Raw genomic sequence first — 15085 nt, forward strand, 5'->3', positions numbered from 1 at the left:
CCTGTTCCTGTGTTGTATTGTTCTATGTTCTATAAGCCAATGTAGACCCGGGGTTCTTGGATGCAGTACTGAGGGACTTGTGCTGGTTTCCAACTGAGGAGGGAGGTGTTAGACTGGATTTCCCTGAAAGGCATTTAACAGACACTTCAATAGGCAAGGCATAGAAGGATACGGTCCTAATATGGGCAAATGGGATTAGTGAAGATGGGCAAAATGGTCGGCATAGACATGGTGGGCTGAAGGGCCTGTTTCTCTGCTGTACAACCCTGTGAGTCTGAGATTCAGCGGTGGGGGAGAGTGTCCGTGGGCTGTGGGAGGGGATTCAGTGGGTCGGTGGGGGGGGGGGGGGGGGGGGGGGGGTGGAGTCGGTGATGGGGAGAGTGTCCCCTGGACATTTTAGAACAAGTGACTAAGAAAGTTTCCTCAACAATTGTGTTGCTGAGGAGCATTTTGAAGAAGGGAAAGAGCAAGATGAGGAAGCAGCGAGGTTGGGGAGGAGTTTCAGAGCTGAGGCGTGGTTGCCACTGGCAGAATGATGGAGGGTGAGGGTGATCGAGAGGCCAGAACTGGAGGAGTGCCAGGACCTCGGGATGTTGTGTCCGGTGGAGGATACAGAGAGAAGGAGGGGCTGAGACTGAGGTGGGATTTGGGGGAGGTGTTTTGGAAATGGAGGGGCAGGCACGGTAGTGTGGCAGTTAGTATAACGCTATTACAGCGCCTGCGACCTGCGTTCAATTCCGGCCGCTGTCTGTAAGGAGTTTGTACGTTCTCCCCGTGTCTGCGTGGGTTTCCTCCAGGTCCTCCAGTTTCCTCCCACATTCCAAAGACGTACGGGTTAGGAAGCTGTGGGCGTGCTATGTTTGGCGCCGGAAGCGTGGCGACACTTGCGGGCTGCCCCCCAGAACACTCTACGCAAAAGATGCATTTCACTGTGTGTTTCGATGTACATGTGACTAATGAAGATCCTATCTTAACTTGCATGGGACAGTGGTGAACGGGATGATGAGAGTTCGGACTCTGAAAGGAATACCAATCAGGGATGGAACTTGGGTCATATTCTGCTGATATTGGAATAAAAAGAACTCAGGAAGGCCATTCAGCCCATGAATCTGTACTGGCTCTGTGTAACAGCAAAACAACCAGTTCCAGTCCCCACCCTCTCCCTGCAGACCTACAAACTCTTTCCTTTCAGACACTTGCCCAGCTCCCTTTTGAGGCCACAATTGAATCTACCCCCCACTCCTCCCCCCCACCCCCCCCTTCCCGGCCATGGATTCCACACCCCATTCCCTCACTAGGGAATGAAATCCTCTGTCTTGCAGTCCAGGTGAAGGGTCTCGACCTGAAACAGCAACTGTCCATTTCCTCCCACAGATGCTGCCTGACCCGCTGAGTTCCTCCTGCATTTTGTTTGTTGCTCCAGGTTCCAGCATCGGCAGTCTCCAGATCTTCTGGTTACTTTTGCCAGTCATGTTCCCTGATCATTGACCCTTCCCCCAATGGGAACAGTCTCTCTCTGTCTGCTCTTTCTGTACCCTTCCCAATTTTAAATCCCTCTGTCAGACCCCCTCACAACCTCCTCCGTTCTCAGGAGGACAATCCCAGCTTCTCCAGTGTCCACAGAACTAATGTTCCCCATCCCTGGAATCATGTTGGGAAATGTAGAACAGAGGGACCTAGGAGTACCAGTACATGGTTCCCTGAAAGTGGTGTCACAGGCAGACAGGGTGGTGAAGAAGGCTTTTGGCATGCTGGTGTTCATCAGTCAGGATGTTATGTTGCAGTCGTTGGTGAGGCTGCATTTGGAACATTATGTTCCATTTTGGTCGCCCTGCTGTAGGAGAGATGCCATTAAGCTGGAAAGAGTGCAGGGGAGATTTACGAGGATGTTGCCAGGACTCGAGGGACGGAGAGAGGTTGGGGACACTAGGACTTTATTCGTTAGGGTGTTGGAGAACGAGGGGTGATCTTATAGAGGTGTATAAAATCACAAGGGGCATAGACAGGGTGAATGCGCACAGTCTTTTTACCAGGGTTGGGGAATCAAGAACTAGAGGGCATAGGTTTAAGGTGAGAGGGGAGACATTTAATAGGAACGTGAGGGGCAACTTCTTCAAACAGAGGGTGGTCAATATATGGAACAAGCTGCCAGAGGAAGTGGTTGAGGCAGGTACATTAACAGCATTTAAAAGACACTCAGACAGGTACATGGACAGGAAAGGTTTAGAGGGATATGTGCCAAATGCTGGCAAAGAGACTAGCTTAGATGGGCACCTTGGTCGGCATGGACCAGTTGGGCCGAAGGGCCTGTTTCTGTGTTGTATGACTCTAAATCCATCACAAGTGCATCTCACCCCACTGGCACCTCCTCTTTGCCAACTCTGAGCACGTCTAGAACCTCAACAACATCTTCTGTGAAGAGTCCTTAGTAACTCCTCCTTCATTTCCTCAACCTTGCCCTGCCTCCATGAGTAATATTTTTCTGATTTCCCATCAGCCCCACCTTGCACAATATGCTTCCCGCTCACACATGCAGGGAGTATTTTTGGATTCCTGTTTATGTTTAGTTGCCAGTGTTTTCTGATTCCCCAGTTATCGCATGTTTTTTTCACCTTCCCCTCTGAAAATCCTGGCCCTCACCAGAGTTAACAACCCCTTGCTTGGGCTCTCTGCCCTGTTCTACTCTCAACCCTTGCCGTAATCGAGAGAACTGTGGTTCTAAGGTCCCAACTTTTCTCCCTGAGGGGGAGCACCGTTCAACTGTAGACCAAATAAAAGGGGAAGGACGTTGTGAAACAGGCTTGAGAGTGGATTTCCTGAACACTTGAGTTTTAATTTATTTTTTCCTTTAGTTGCACAAAGTGGTTGATGTTGTGGAGTCAGCATCTGGTTCACAGCAGGAGCAGAGTCCTGGTAGAACGTTCTAGCTTGGTTGTGGAGGGGATGTTTCCTCTTCTGGGAGAATCTAGAACTGCCAGTCACTGTTTACAGTTGTATTATTATTGTCACATGGGTGCTGACTTTGACCTTGGGCGCTGACTGTATGGAGTTTCCAAGTTGTCCCTGTGACAGTGGGTTTCCTCCCACATCCCAAAGACGTGCGGGGTTAGTGAGTTAAATGACTGCTGTAAATTGTCCCCACTGTGTGGGGTGAGGGGTAAATCCTGGGGGGAGTTGAGGGGAAATGTTGGGGGAATAGGTTACAGGGAAGGTTAACGGGGAATGGGATTGCTCTGTGAGCTGGCATGGACTTGATGGATTGAATGGCCTCCTCCTGTATCATATGAAAATTCCTCAGTGGGCAGTGGAAGCAGAGACTTTGACTAATTTTAAAATCGGTTTATTATTGTCACATGTACCGAGGTACAGTGAAAAACTTTGTTCTGCATGCCATCCATACAGATCATTTCATCACATCAGTGCATTGAGGGAGTACAAGGGAAAACAATAACAGAATGCAGAATGAAGTGTTACAGTTACAGAGAAAGTGCAGTGCAGGCAGACAATAAGGTGCAAGGCCATAACAAGGTAGTTTGTGAGGTCAAGAATCCATCTTATCATACCAGGGGACCGTTCAATTGTCTTATAACAGCAGGATAGAAGCTGCCCTTGAGCCTGGTGGTACGTGCTTTCAGGCTTTTGTATCTTCTGCCCGATGGGAGGAGGGAGAAGAGAGAATGTCCGGGGTGGGAGGGGTCTTTGATTATGCTGGCACTTGTCCATGGCATAGGCTTGATGGGTTGAATGGCCTCCTCATAAGGAAATATGACAATCCCTCAGTGAGCAGTGGAAGCAGAGTTTGAATAATTTTAAGGCAGAGGGAGATCGGTACTTGGTGAGGAAGGAGTGAAAGATAATTGGGGTGAACAGCAATGTGGAGTTATAGTCATAGAGTTATACAGCACGGAAACAGGCCCTGCGGCCCAACTGGTCCATGCTGACCCTGGTGCCCACCAAACTGGTCCCATTTGCCCGCGTTTGGCCGCTATCCCTCTAAACCTTTCCTATCCATGTACTTATCCAAATGTCTTTTAAATGTTGTTATTGTACCTGCCTCAACCACTTCCTCTGGCAGCTCAATCCATGTACGCACCACCCTCTGTGTGAAGAAGTTGCCCCTCAGGTCCCTTGTAAATCTCTCCCCTCTCACCTTAAACCTGTGCCCTCTAGCTTTTGGATCGCTTTCCCTCCATTCCCCTTATCTACGTCCCTCATGATTTTATACACTTCTATAAGATCACCCCACAGTCTCCTACGCTCCAAGGAATAAAGTCCAAGCCTGCCCAACCTCTCGCTGTAGCTCAGGCCCTTGAGTCCTGGCATCATCCTCATAAATCTTCGCTGCACCTTTTTTCAGTTTAAGATGTCTTTCCCATAACAGGGTGACCGAGGCTGCACACAGATAGTCCAAGTGCGGGTGTGGTTCCAGTCAGATTAGTTGTTAGACTGAAATGCTGAAATTAGATTGAAGATGCTGGAATCACTAAACCAGTCAGGCAGCGCCTGTTAGAGAGAAACAGCTAAAGTAAGAAGCAGAACTAATGACAGATTCTGGACCTGAAACGTTAGCTCTTTCTCCCTCCACATATGCTGTTGACCCGTCGAGAGTTTCCAGCATTTCCTGTTTTTATTTCAGATTTTCAGCATTTGCAGGTTCTTTAACTTGCATTAGCCGTGACTTGTTGAATAGCAGAGCAGGCTCCCTGGGGCTGAATGTCCTGCTCCCAATTCACATATTCAAATGTAACTGCAGGTCAGAGTCGAGTTTATTGTCAGATGCACAAGTCCATGTGTGCACAGGTGCAGTAAAAATCTTACTTGCAGCAGCATCACAGGCACAGAGCATCAGATAAGCAGCATTCACAAGAATAAAACGTAAATTCACATAAATTATACACAATTTTTACAAGAAAGAACACAATTAGAACAAAAAACAAAGTCCATTTTAGTGTAAAGTGATCAAAGTGGTCATAGTGTTGTTAAACTGTAGTGATTGGGGTTGTGCAGGTTGGTTCAAGAACCGAATGGTTGAAGGGAAGTAGCTGTTCCTGAACCTGGTGGTGTGGGGACTTCAGGCTTCTGTACCTCTTGCGTGGTGGGAGCTGCGAGAAGATGGCACGGCCCGAATGATGGGGATCTTTGAGGATGGATGTTGCCTTCTTGAGGCAGCACCTCCTGTAGGTACTCCCGATAGTGGGGAGGGATGTGCCCGTGATGTATTGGGCTGAGTCCACTACACTCTGCAGCTTCTTGCGTTCCTGCGCATTCAAATTGCCGTCCCAGACCGTGATGCAACCAGTCAGGATACTTTCAACAGCACATCTGTAGGAGTTTGTTAGAGTGTTTGGTGACAAGCCGAACCTCCTAAGAATGTAAAGACGTTGGCATGCTCGCCTTGTGATTGCACTTACGGGGTGGTGTGTCCAACAATCAGTGATCTGGGGAAGGGTAGTGCATGGGATGCAGTGCACAGAACGAGATGTGAAGGTTTGAGGGAGAGGGTGAAGATTGTGTCCCAGAGACTTGCGTGGTATCTCCATCTGAAACCTCTCCCCACACAAAACATCCCACAACCCCCAGCTGGTCGCTACCAGCGAGCAGAAAAGTCCACGGCGTGTGGCTTGTAGGAAAGAAGGAGAGTGACCGAGGAGAAGGCTCTCTACAAGCATCAGTGCAGTACAAACCCTCTGAATTCCTGAATGTTCTCTTTCCTTCAGATTGTTGCGTTTGAATTATTTCTCAACCGGGAGCATCCTCAGGTCTGACGGGGAGTGGTGATGGGTGACTGTTGGAGTGTTTGACTGTCACATCGTTGCTTAAGTTGGAACGTTTTCTCTGCTGTGGTGTTGTCTGTGGTTGTTGGGTGTAGATGGTGACCCTCCCCTGTATTGTGTCGATGTTGGTGTTTGTACTGTGGTTACACCCAGTGCCAGTGACCCGTGTAGTGCTGGTGATGGAGCAGGTTTGCATGCTCTGCAGTATGTAGAGTAGAACTTTACTGCACGGGCTTTGAGGGAGGGAGAAATGAAGGCCATTCAGCCTGTCATCCCTTCTCCTTTCTGCAGGAGTAGGCCACTCGGCCCCTCACACCTGTTCCACCATCCAATTTGATCTCAGAATCGGGTTTATCATCACTGACCTAGATGAAGTGAAATGTGTTGTTTTGCAGCAGCAGCACAGTGCAAGGCGTAAAGTTACTGTAAATATTATAAAAGTGAATAAATGGTGCAAAATAAAAAGGAATAACGAGGTAGTGTTCATGGGTTCACGGACCGTTCAGAAATCTGACAGCGGAGGGGAAGAAGCTGTTCCTGAAACGTTGAGTGTGGGTCTTCAGGCTGCTGTACCTCCTCCCAGGTGGTAGTAACGAGAAGAGGGCATGTCCTGGGTGGTGGGGGTCCTTAGTGATGGATGCCGTCTTCTCGAGGCACTGTTTGAAGATGTCCTCGATCTGTCCCGGGCCTCAACTCTTCCTCTGTGCCAGTTCCTCAACACCCTCAATTCCCCAATCTTTTAAAATTCTATCTACCTCCTCCTTAAACACCCCCAGTGATCCAACATCCACAAGCCTCTGGGGTAGAGGATTGTAGAGATTCACCTCCCTCTGCCAGAAGAGGTTCCTACACACCTTGGTTTAATATGACCACCTCCTTACCTTGAAACCATGTCCTCTCGTTCAAGACTCTCCCACTAGTGGAGACGTGTCTACATCTCCCCTGACAAGTCCCCTCAGGACCTTGTATGTTTCAATAAGATCACCCCTCATTCTATTAAACTGTCCAAAGAATGCAGATCCAAAATACTTCAAAGAATTGTCCCCTCTCTCCCAGCAGCCCCATGACGTGTGTCTCCAATTCTCTTTGGGAATTCCCTGTTGAATCTGATCTCACCGCCCATTTCAGGCACCTCGTCCCAGATCGCTCGCAGCGGGAGAAGGCTCTCCTCCTCCCCTCTGGGCCTGTCACCTGTCCTCTTCACTCTGTGTCCTCTGGCCACCCACACTCCCGCCTGTGGGAATACTTTTCCTGGACTGGCTCTGAAACCCCTTCTGATGTTCAATCTCCCCTTAACCCGCTCTGCTCCAGGGAGAACAGTCCCGGTTTCTCCCCTCTCTCCACGTTAACCACGGTCCCTCATCCCTGGCACTGTCCGTGTAAATCTCTGCACCCTGTCCTGGGCTGTGACGTGCAGTGGCCAGTGCTGGGACACTCTATCTTCTCTGAGCCCAGTCAGGGATCCAGAGGCAGAGATTTTGCTCTGAAGACCCATTGTGTTTCACCGGGGTTTCCCCACACTCCCACTTGCTCTTCCCGTCAGTGCTGACTGGTGACATGCCATTCTGACATTGACCCAGGGGAGGGGCACATGACCAATTCCAGTCCTCCCTGTGTGCTGGGGTGTCACTGAGTTGACGGGGCCCTAAAGGGTCCAATGGAATCCAAAGTGAAATGTTGTACATTATTGCCAAGATGCTTTGTTTTTCAATAGGGTAAGAAGTCATTGGAACTCTCATTATCCATTTTCTTATCAGCTATATTTTATTGGTAAATTGTTTTATTATTGTCACTTGTACTGAGGTACAGTGAAAAACTTGTCTTGCATTCCGATCGTACAGATCAATTCATTACATCAATGCATTGAGGTAGTGCAAGGGAAAAGAGTAACAGAATGCAGAATGAAGTGTTACAGTTACAGAGAAAGTGCAGTGCAGGCAGACAATAAGGTGTAAGGTCATAACGAGGTAGGTTGTGAGGTTAAGAGTCCATCTTATCATACTAGGGGACCGTTCGATAGTCTTAAGACAGAGGGATAGAAGCTGTCCTTGAGCCTGGTGGTACGTGCTTTCAGGCTTTTGTATCTTCTGCCTGACAGGAGGGGGAGAAGAGAGAATGTCCGGGGTGGGTGGGGTCTTTGAAGCAATAACAGAATGCAGAATAAAGTGTTACAGTTACAGAGAAAGTGCAGTGCAGGCAGACAATAAGGTGCAAGGCCATAACGAGGTAGATTGTGAGGTGAAGACTCCATCATACTAGGGGATCGTTCAATAGTCTTGTAACAGCGGGATAGAAGCTGTCCTTGACAAGGTGCCCTGTTTGTTTTGGGGCTTTGGATGTTGGTGTTGGGTTTGACCCATGGGCTCATTGGGGATGTCCGTGCTCTTTGCCTGGGCAGTGTGTGTGGGTGGGTGTGTGGTAGGAAGGGTTGTTGGGTGTTCGGTGGAGAGGCAAGGAAAGGTAGGGAAGGTTGTGTGTGAGGGCCAGGAAGGTTGAGGGAGGGGTAGCCTGCCTGGCGGAGGGATGTGGATGGAGCGAATGGTTTTGGGGAGGAGCGAAGTGTTTGGCATCACCTGGGCCCTCTCGCTCCTGGTGTTGTGCTAATTGGATGTTGCTCTCCTTGGACTTGACTTCAGGTTGCCGGGGTCAGGGGTTGAAGGTGGATCTTGGCGGTGGTACAATGTTCCACTCTCTGGTCTCTCCCGCTAATCCCTCTCTTCCGGCCTTGTCTCCACAGCTCCTACATTTACCAGCGACGTTTTGTCCGACTGGATGCAGACTATTTGAGATACTTCGAGAATGAGAAGGTGAGTGCATTTTCAGACTGGAACTGTGGGGCTAGGATCACTCGGTGTGCACTGAAAGAGCCCATGGCCCATTGTGATTGGGCTGGCTCTTCGATGGAGACTTGCCCTCAGTGCCTCTACTGCTCATCCCCCCTGAACCTGGTATCCTATTCCAAGGGGTTTCAGCTCCTCAGCTGCCCCACCACTTCATCCCCATCATTGGTTGCCCAACAGGTCCATACGGTGAGTGAAAAGATTCCCTGTGGCCTGAATGGATGGATCTTTGACTGGGGCAAGCACTCTTTATGCCTATTTTGTAATTGCACCCCTCTCCCTACGTCCCCTGGTACTCTAAGTCATTGGACACGGCACTGCCTTGTGAATCTATCTGGATGTTGGTGCCATTCCGACCTTCCTCGAAGCGTTCCTTGCCCTCACTGGAGAGGGTGCAGAGGAGATTCACCAGGATGCTGCCCAGGATGGAGTGTTTGAGTTCGGAGGAGAGACCGGAAAGGCTGGGTTTGTTTTCCGTGGAGCAGAGGGGGCTGAGCAGGGACCTGATGGAGGTGTACAAAATTAATTAGCCATAGCGTAGACAGTAGGAAATATTTCCCCATGATTTAGGTGTCTAAGACAAAAGGGCACAGGTTCAAGGTGAAGAGTAAGAGATTTAGGGGGGATCTGAGGAGAGATTTTTTTCACCCAGGGGGGTTGGAATCTGGAATGTACTCCCTGAGGGGATGGAGAGAGAGACTCTCACAACGTTTAAGAAGCATCTGGGTGAGCAGTTCCATCACCAAGGCATAGAAGACTGCAGACCAAGTGCTGGTAAAGGGGAAAGGTACAGATAGGTACCTTGGAAGACACCTTGGTCGGCATTGACAAGTTGGGCTGAAGGGCCTGTTTCTGTGCTGTATGACTCTGAGGTACTTGATGGTCAGCGTAGACATGGTGGGCTGAAGGGCCTGTTTCTGTGCTGTGTGATTCTATGATATTCTAGTATTAGAGTGATATCCCCTGCGTCTACTTGGACGACTCCAAGTCAAGTTGAATTTATTGTCACGTACACAAGTACGGTGAGGTACAGGTACAATGAAAAACTTGCAGCAACATCACAGGCACATAGGTACAGACAACACAGAATACACAAATTATACAAGACAGTGTAAAAAAAAGACTGCAAAATAAGATATAAGATATTTATTTATTAGTCACATGTACATCAAAACACACAGTGAAATGCATCTTTTGCGTAGAGTGTTCTGGGGGCAGCCCGCAAGTGTTGCCAGTCTTCTGGCACCAACATAGCATGCCCACAACTTCCTAACCCATACGTCTTTGGAATGTGGGAGGAAACCAGAGCACCCGGAGGAAACCCACGGAGACACGGGGGGAACGTACAAACTCCTTACAGACAGCGGCTGGAATTGAACCCGGGTCGCTGGTGCTGTAATAGCGTTACGCTAACTGCTACACTACCGTGCTTCCCTTATTAGTACAAAAAACATTAGTACAAAAAATAATCAGTGGCAAGTCCACGGTAGTGCAAGAGGTGGTCTGTAGTGTCCCGTTGCTGAGGTAGGGTTAGGGTTGTGCAGGTCGGATCAAGAACCTGATGGTTATAGGAAAGTCACTGTTCTTGAACCAGGTGGTGTGGGACTTCAGGCTCCTGTACCTCCTGCCCGATGGTAGCTCTGAATGTTGCTGAGGGAGGATTAAGGTTGCACAGGCCGGTTCAGGTTGGTATTTAGCAGGGGCTAGATGTGGGGGCATTGGGCAATGACGGGGGATGCTGTGACTCGGGGTAAGAGGAGATGGTGACTGGGGTGAGGCACGTTGGAGGTCAAGATACTTCCCAAAATATGGGAATGCAAGAACTGTGGTCGAGCCCATCCTCCCATTGCAACTGGGTCCTTAGTGTGATCTGCAGTTACTGAACTGTCCCTTTCGTGGCTTGGGACCCATTTGGACAGTTGCTGGTTGTTTAAGGACTGTGGTCCACAGTGATGCAGAGGGGGTGCTGCAGTGGTCGGGTGAGGGTTCCATTACTGTAACAGGAAGGGTAGCAGCTTCTATCTGCGACGTGCAGATCGTACTTGCACTCCCTGTGTGTGGATTCTCTTCCAGTAATTGTGAAAACCATCAGCACTCACATTTAATTTCAAACTTCTGCATTTGTTGCTGCAGCACACCCTGTGACTGAGTTCCCTTCCAGTAAATGTGAAAAAACTACTGCACTCGCACTTTATTTCAGACTTCTGCATTTGATCGTGTAATGATACTGAGATCAGTGAACGACCTGCCGTTTCATTCTTGACACACTAGTATCAGTACTGTGAACAAGACTAAGAGGTGCAGATAAAAGGTTGTTGGCTTTAGACCATAAGACAAAAGAGCAGAAGTCGGCCATTCAGCCCATCGAGTCTGCTCTGCCATTCTATCATGAGCTGATCCATTATCCCATTTAGCCCCACTCCCCCGCCTTCTCACCATAACCTTTGATGCCCTGGCTACTCAGATACCTATCAATCTCTGCCTTAAATACACCCAATGACTTTGCCTCCACAGCCGCCCGTGGCAACAAATTCTGCAGATTCACCACTCTCTGGCTAAAGAAATTTCTCCACATCTCTGCTCTGAATGGGCGCCCTTCAATCCTGATGTCGTGCCCTCTTGTACTAGACTCCCCTACCATGGGAAACAACTTTGCCACATCTACTCTGTTCAGGCCTTTTAACATTTGATATGTTTCTGTGAGGTCCCCCCTCATTCTTCTGAACTCCAAGGAGTACAGCCCAAGAGCCGTCAAACGTTCCTCATATGTTAACCCTCTCATTCCTGGAATCATTCCAGTGAATCTTCTCTGAACCCTCTCCAACGTCAGCACATCCTTTCTTAAATAAGGAGCCCAGAACTGCACACAGTACTCCGAGTGACTCTTTGACTGGAGAGGCAATTGATGAAACGTTTTCATTTCAAAGATGATCTCCAGTGCCTCTTGCTCAGTTTCACCACAGCTTCTGCTGTTCCTGCAGGTGAAGCTATTTGGGTTTGTTTCCAGTGGAGAATGAGAAGGTCAAAGTCGAGTTTATTGTCACGTGCACAAGTCCATGTGTGCACAGGTGCAATGAAAAACTTACTTGCAGCAGCATCACAGGCACAGAGCATCAGATAAGCAGCATTCACAAAAAACAAATTACACACAATTTTTACAAGAAAGAACACAATTAGAACAAAAAAAAGTCAATTTTAGTGGAAAGTGGTCATAGTGTTGCCAAACTGTAGTGATTAGGATTGTGCCGGTTGGTTCAAGAACCGAATGGTTGAAGTGGAAGTAGCTGTTCCTGAACCTGGTGGTGTGGGACTTCAGGCTTCTGAAGGGATCTCATTTGAACTTGAAAACCTCTGACAGGGTTAGACAGGCTAGGTGCTCCCCTTAGCTGGAGAGTCAAGGGTGAGGGGTGTCACCATCTCAGCTTATGGGGCACAAGATAGAAGAGACTGCAGATGCTGGAATCTGGAGCAACAAACCATCTGCTGGAGGAACTCAGCGGGTCGAGCAGCATCTGTGGGGGGAAAAGGGATTGTCAGCACTTTGGGTCGAGACCCTGCGGAAGGACTGAGAGTGGAAGAGGGAGATGGCCAGTATAAAGGGGAGAAAGGGGAGGGAGGGGTGAAGCAGGAGCCGGTAGCTGATTGGTGGATTGAGGAGGGGTGAAGGATGATGGGCAGATGGAGCCAGGTGTGGGAAGGGGAGGGCGAAGGTGGAGACAGAGGCTGGAGGGTGATAAGCAGGAACACCGATCTGATCAGTAAGGAAGCTGTTAACGTTAGGAGAGGGGTGAAGGACAGATGGACCCAGAATCAGATGGAGAAGGATTGGAAGGAGACAGAGAGGGGGAAGCACACCAAAGGGGAAGGCCACCTGAAAATGGAAAGTTCAACGTTCAAGCCCTTGGGTTGTAGACCACCCAGGCCGAATGTGAGGCTTGTTCCCCTGGTTTGCGTTAGGCCTTGCCCTGGCAGTGGAGAGGGCCAAGGGTACACCCATGCTCTCTTGTCTTAGACACATCCAGCAAGGGTAAAGGATTCTGACTATGTAACCTATCAACCCCTCCCCTTCATCATTTTGGACGGGGTCCCCCCTTCAGCCTTCTGTGCTCTGGGGTAAACAAATCCAGCCTATCCAGTCTCTCCTTATAACCAAAGTCCTCCCATCCAGGCAACATTCCTGGTGAATCCCCTCTGCACCCTCTCCAGTGCGATCCCATCCTTCCTGTAGTGTGGTGACCAGAACTGCACACAGTGCTCCAGGTGCAGTCTAACCAGTGTTTTATAGAAGCAGGCAAATGGGTCTGGTGCAGACACTCATAAACTTCTGAGGGGGAGTGAGAGAGTGGGAGCAGAGTGTTTTCCCAAGTGGGGCTAAATGGAACAAGTGCGCATTGTTTCAGAATCAGGAGGTGTCCATTCAGGACGGAGGTGAGGAAGAATTACATCTCCTGTTGTGGAGGCTCAGTAAATTGGTTTATTATTGTCACTTGTACTGAGGTACAGTGAAAAACTTGTCTTGCGTACCGTTCGTACAGGTCATCACACAGTGCATTGAGGTAGTACAAGTAAAACAATAACAGAATGCAGAATAAAGTGTTACAGTTACAGAGAAAGTGCAGTGCAGGCAGACAATAAGGTGCAAGGCCACGACGAGGTAGATTGTGAGGTCAAGAGTCCATCTTATCGTACTAGGGGACCGTACAATAGTCTTATAACAGCGGGATAGAAGCTGTCCTTGAGCCTGGTGATACGCGCTTTCAGGCTTTTGTATCTTCTGCCCAATGGGAGGGGGAGAAGAGCCGCTGAGTATATTTGAGGCTGAGACTGGCAGGGGGTCGAGGGTTGTGGGAAACAAGCTGAGGCTGGGAACTGATCAGCCACGGTGGGTGTGGAAAGGGTGAACGGGCGCAAGAATGCCGATGCTGCTGCTTGTGTTTTTGTGGATCCACACTGAGGCTTCGTTCCCTACCCTCTCACCCTGCAGGAAGTTTACTCCAAGCGAGTTATCTCCGTCAGATCCATCACTCGGGTCTCCTACGTCGGTGAGCAGAAGTTCGAGGTCGTCACGTCCAACCGGACCTTTGTGTTCCGGGCAGAGAGTGACGGTGAGTGGGCTTCACACCACCACCCCCACCTTCCCCCCCCCACCGACCCCATCCACCCACCCACCACTGTCCACACCTCCTTCGAACGTCCACGCCTCCCTCCATCCTGTGGTCTGGCCTGGAACATCTACCGTGGTGTGGAAGGTTGGATGGAGGTGTTGGAGGGATGTGGAGGGCAGAGGGAGACTTAGAGGGAGATGTGGAGGTTTCCAAAGCGTCTTGACGGAAGAGTGAGGTTTGGGGACCGAGGGATGTTGGAGGGAGGAGAGATGTTTGAAGGGAGGAGAGAGGTTGGAGGATGGTGGGAGGGGAGGAGTGATTGTCGGTTTGGAGGGATGCAGGAGGGTTATAGGCGAGGGAGGAGGGAAATATGGTAGGGGGTTTGGAGGCAGGAGGGAGGAGGAAGGGTGGTTTGGAGGAAGGGTTGGGGGTAGGTTTGGAGTGACGGAGGTTGGGGGGCGGAGGGAGGAAGAATGGAGGAGGGAAGTTTCGAATGAAGTGTGAAAGGAGGTTTGGAGGGAGGGCTGGAGGAGGATGGGTTGGGGAGGTTTGGAGGGAAGGAGGAGGATTGGAGGGAAACAGGACGAGGGTGGGGGAATGCTGGAGGGAGGGAGGGAAGATGGAAGGAGGAGGGAGTTGGAACGTCGGAGGGAGGAGGAACGTCGGAGGGGAGGGGGAGGGAGTTGGAACATTGGAGGGAGGAGGGGGAGTTGGAACGTCGGAGGGAGGAGGAACGTCGGAGGGGAGGGGGAGGGAGTTGGAACATTGGAGGGAGGAGGGGGAGTTGGAACGTCGGGGGGGAGGAACGTCGGAGGGGAGGGGGAGGGAGTTGGAACATTGGAGGGAGGAGGGGGAAGTTGGAATATTGAGGAACGTCGGAGTTAGTTCGAACGTTGGAGGGAGTTGGAGCATCGGAAGGTGTTGGAACATCGGAGGGAGGAGGGGGAAGTTGGAACGTCGGGGGGAGCAGGCTGGGCTGATACCTGTGGCGTGTTGCCCCAGGAGAACGGAATGACTGGGTGCGAGTGATCCAGCAGACGGTGGAGGAGAGGAAGGAGAGGCAGGAGCTGAGGGGGACTCGGGTCTCCGATTACTTCCTGCGGGAAAGCATCTCAGAACTGGGAGAGAAGTATGGATACCTGGAGCTGCGGGCTTCCCGGAATAAGGTCTATGTGTCCATCCGTGGGGACAAGGTGTGGCTGTACAAGAACGAGGAGGTGAGTCCGTTCCCTCTGCTGGGCAGCACTGCACCCAGAGCTGGCCATTTGACCCATCGTGACTGTGCCAGCTCTCCTCCTCTGCTTGTTCTGTGTCACATATTAACCTGAGTCACTCCGACTGGTAAACAGGACTCTGGAACCTGTGG

At 50.2% G+C, this 15085-nt stretch overlaps 1 protein-coding gene and 1 long non-coding RNA gene across 3 annotated transcripts in view; one reads left to right on the top strand and one right to left on the bottom strand.

Annotated features, from left to right (window-relative positions):
- The window catches only part of LOC127575703 (arf-GAP with Rho-GAP domain, ANK repeat and PH domain-containing protein 1-like), an 82965-nt gene that overhangs the window by 6954 nt on the left and 60926 nt on the right, over positions 1-15085 (top strand). For both annotated transcript variants that reach the window (XM_052025681.1, XM_052025680.1), the window contains exons 3-5: positions 8512-8581; positions 13599-13719; positions 14722-14936. In XM_052025681.1, coding sequence (XP_051881641.1) covers positions 8512-8581; positions 13599-13719; positions 14722-14936 — 406 coding nt within the window. The remainder of the gene's footprint in view (positions 1-8511; positions 8582-13598; positions 13720-14721; positions 14937-15085) is intronic.
- LOC127575728 (uncharacterized) lies at positions 9790-14986 on the bottom strand. Its single transcript, XR_007957122.1, has 3 exons — positions 14859-14986; positions 13592-13693; positions 9790-12126 (listed from the first exon to the last, which is right to left on the bottom strand). It is a non-coding gene; the product is annotated as an uncharacterized LOC127575728 (long non-coding RNA).

This window comes from Pristis pectinata, chromosome 11 (genome assembly GCF_009764475.1).
Source record: "Pristis pectinata isolate sPriPec2 chromosome 11, sPriPec2.1.pri, whole genome shotgun sequence".
Taxonomy (NCBI): Eukaryota; Metazoa; Chordata; class Chondrichthyes; order Rhinopristiformes; family Pristidae; genus Pristis; species Pristis pectinata.